General features: G+C 42.3%; 1 protein-coding gene across 2 annotated transcripts; it reads left to right on the top strand.

The window, feature by feature from the left end:
• The first annotated feature begins 1,145 nt into the window (after positions 1 to 1,145).
• LOC108095284 lies at positions 1,146 to 2,128 on the top strand. 2 transcript variants are annotated; one of them, XM_017196327.2, is made up of 4 exons: positions 1,146 to 1,318; positions 1,396 to 1,533; positions 1,585 to 1,854; positions 1,908 to 2,128. In XM_017196327.2, the coding sequence occupies exons 1-4, from the start codon at positions 1,240 to 1,242 to the stop codon at positions 2,036 to 2,038; spliced, it is 618 nt and encodes a 205-aa protein (XP_017051816.1). In that variant the 5' UTR covers positions 1,146 to 1,239; the 3' UTR covers positions 2,039 to 2,128. The 2 variants fall into 2 exon arrangements, with proteins under 2 accessions (XP_017051816.1, XP_017051815.1); XM_017196326.2 differs by having other exon boundaries at positions 1,146 to 1,330.
• The last annotated feature ends 479 nt before the right edge of the window (positions 2,129 to 2,607 follow it).

Below are 2,607 nucleotides of genomic sequence, written 5' to 3'. Positions count from 1 at the left end.
CCCGTTTGTTGCTTCTGGTTTTCACCCGTCCCTCCCCCGCATTTCCACCTAGGCTCTGTTGTTCTACAACTAAAAGTTTCCACTACAGTTGGTGGAAAAGCGCCAAGTAACACTAAGAAAAATGTCTTTACCACTTAAGATGGAGTCCCAAAATGTGTTCGAAAAAATAATTTCTTTATTTCGAAAAAGCTGGTATGCAACAGGAGGGCTTTGTTGCCATCTCCTGCACTTAATGACCAACCAGAAAGAGCAACTGACAAATGTGAAAATCCATTTTATTGCTGAAATCTCCGACCCCTGAACGAATTTACCCCATCATCACTCTTAATGGCTTGACATTTTAATGAAGAGTAGTTTGGGAGGAAAACTAGCAACAGCTTCAGATTTTTCGGTTTGTTTTGGCCAACAAAAGCAGCAATTTTTCACTATTTACACAGAGAAATGCTGAAAATATTTTTAGCAAACCTCAAACATTTCAGTTGATTTTTTCCTTTTCATTTTTTCGTAACTCATCTCAGTTTTTTGCCTGGATTTTTGGATGAATTTGTTGGCAAAATTGTTTGGGTTTTAAAATATTGAAGAGGGGTGGGCGCTGCTGCTGCTTTTATCCACATATCCGTTTGTGTTTAGTTATCGGGGTGGAAAGGGCGGGAAACGCAGGGGGGTGGGTAGTGGCTACCCGCTTGCTTTCCCCCAAAAATGTTTGTTGGTTTCTCTCAGAATCCGAATTTTCCCTTTCAGAATCCCCCGCTTTCCCTTCAAGCTGGTTAGCAAACGTTTACGCAAGTGGGCGGCACTCTGTATGTAGGCGTGGCACTTGATGTGATGCAACTTTTGTTGTTGGCAGCCACAGAAACTTTGGCTTTTTGGCAACTTGTTTCAACGCTTCCATCGGCTGGCTTGGGGGCCATGGGGGGCATAAAGGTGGTCAGCCGCATAAGGCAAAATTGTGGTCGAGAAAGCTCAAAAGCGCCGCAAAGCGAGGAAAAGTGATAATGGTTGCGTCTAAGATGTAATGGATTAGCAGTTCGTCTGAGTCGAGTTTCAGGAGGGTTTTCTTTGATGAAATAATTAGCCAAATAATACGTTTCAGATTTAACTTGATTCAGCATGCCGAGCACTTTCCTTTAAAAGGAATTGCTCTCTTACGCTCCGTTTTCGTTCATATTTTCCTTGTTAACCGGTCAAAGAGGAAATCGAACTATAATATATATTTTGAAAAGATATTTATCATCCGATATGAACCCTAAACCAATTGGACTGCCCATTTGGGCGCCACTCTTCGTCCTGTTCCTGCTTTTCTTGGCCACCGTGTGGGGTAAGCCGTCGCGTAAGCTGAAATCCCCTCACAGCATATAGTTCACATCAAATTAAGAACCTATATGCCCCGAATAGTGACAGTGAATCGCCATGGTCTGCTGGAAATGTACCACCAGCAGGTTCACGGATTGGAAGTTGCCAAAAAGGAAGGTGAATGCCGCAAAGAAGGATTACTGAACTTGCACCACAAACGCAGCGATCAGTCCATTAATCGTAGGTTCAATATATCACCTCCGTTTAACATGTATTAAGCACTTCTTGCAGCTCTAAAAACATTCCTTTCTTGGCCCGAAAGGCAACGAACGGATGAGAAGTTAGCCAAAGGTGGCTGCATTTGGGAGGAAGGCAATGGCCAGGAGGAAATGTCGATTAACCAAGTGGAAGATCCTCTTTTTGAGGATAAAATGGAACCACATCTTACCAAGGATGAGGACTTTGACCACAAACAGGAGTTTCTGGATCACGAATATTTGCAACACTTTGATCAGGATCAGGACCAGGATCAGGATCAAGAACTGTTTGATGATTTTAAAGGTAGATTCGAGAAAATGTAGCATTCTTTTTCTTTATATTGTTACCAATTTAAGCCAGTAAAGCCGAGATGGACAGCAGTCCGTTAATGGATTACAAACGAGAATTTGCCAGCGATGAGGCCAATCCTTATGTCGAAAGCCTTCAACAGCGTTACGAGCCCTTGCCAAATCCCTATTCGGATTAAACCACAGTTCTAATCAGTCCTATATATTTTTTGTGCGAGTTACAAAGAGCATTTATCGATCAATTAAAGTATCTTTCCGTTGAAGCAAAAGTTAAAGCAAAAGTTGAATGACATTCCCAACAAAAATAACCACCATTAATTTCTTTCAACTGAGACAAGTTGAAACTTAATTTATTTTTTGACAAAACAATACTTAATTATCCCGTGAGCGCCTGTCCAATTTCAACTGTCAGTGTGGAAAAAATGAGGAAACTGGCAAAGTGGCAAAATGGCGGAAAGTTGGAAAGTGGGAAAGCGGGAAAAGGAAAAGCTGGCTTGATCGGTGATTTGCGTGGCGCCCTCTGTCGCTCAATTTGGGGCAATTACCGAGCGATTAAAGAGTTTCCACCGGGAAAGTTTTTCGGCCCGAGCAGCTGGCGCGCAATAAACGTAATCAAATTTAATTTCAACAAATTGCTTTTGAATTACGCGACCTTCGCTGGCGCCGCTCAAGCGCAAAAGAGTTGGAAAATTGTTAAAATAATAATAACTTTCCCACCCGATGCCACCGCCATCCGATCGATGTGTTT

This window comes from Drosophila ficusphila, unplaced genomic scaffold, assembly GCF_018152265.1.
Source record: "Drosophila ficusphila isolate 14025-0441.05 unplaced genomic scaffold, ASM1815226v1 contig_198, whole genome shotgun sequence".
Lineage (NCBI taxonomy): Eukaryota > Metazoa > Arthropoda > Insecta > Diptera > Drosophilidae > Drosophila > Drosophila ficusphila.
The sequence above is the reverse complement of the archived record's forward strand: the minus strand, read 5'-3'. Positions and strand labels throughout refer to the sequence as shown.

Bases quoted from the DNA above. Each gene is read 5' to 3' on its own strand.
- LOC108095284 (XM_017196326.2), top strand. From the start codon at position 1,240: ATGAACCCTAAACCAATTGGACTGCCCATTTGGGCGCCACTCTTCGTC. The intron at 1,534-1,584 runs GTAGGTTCAATA...CACTTCTTGCAG, and splicing joins CAGCGATCAGTCCATTAATC to CTCTAAAAACATTCCTTTCT. The intron at 1,855-1,907 runs GTAGATTCGAGA...TACCAATTTAAG, and splicing joins ACTGTTTGATGATTTTAAAG to CCAGTAAAGCCGAGATGGAC.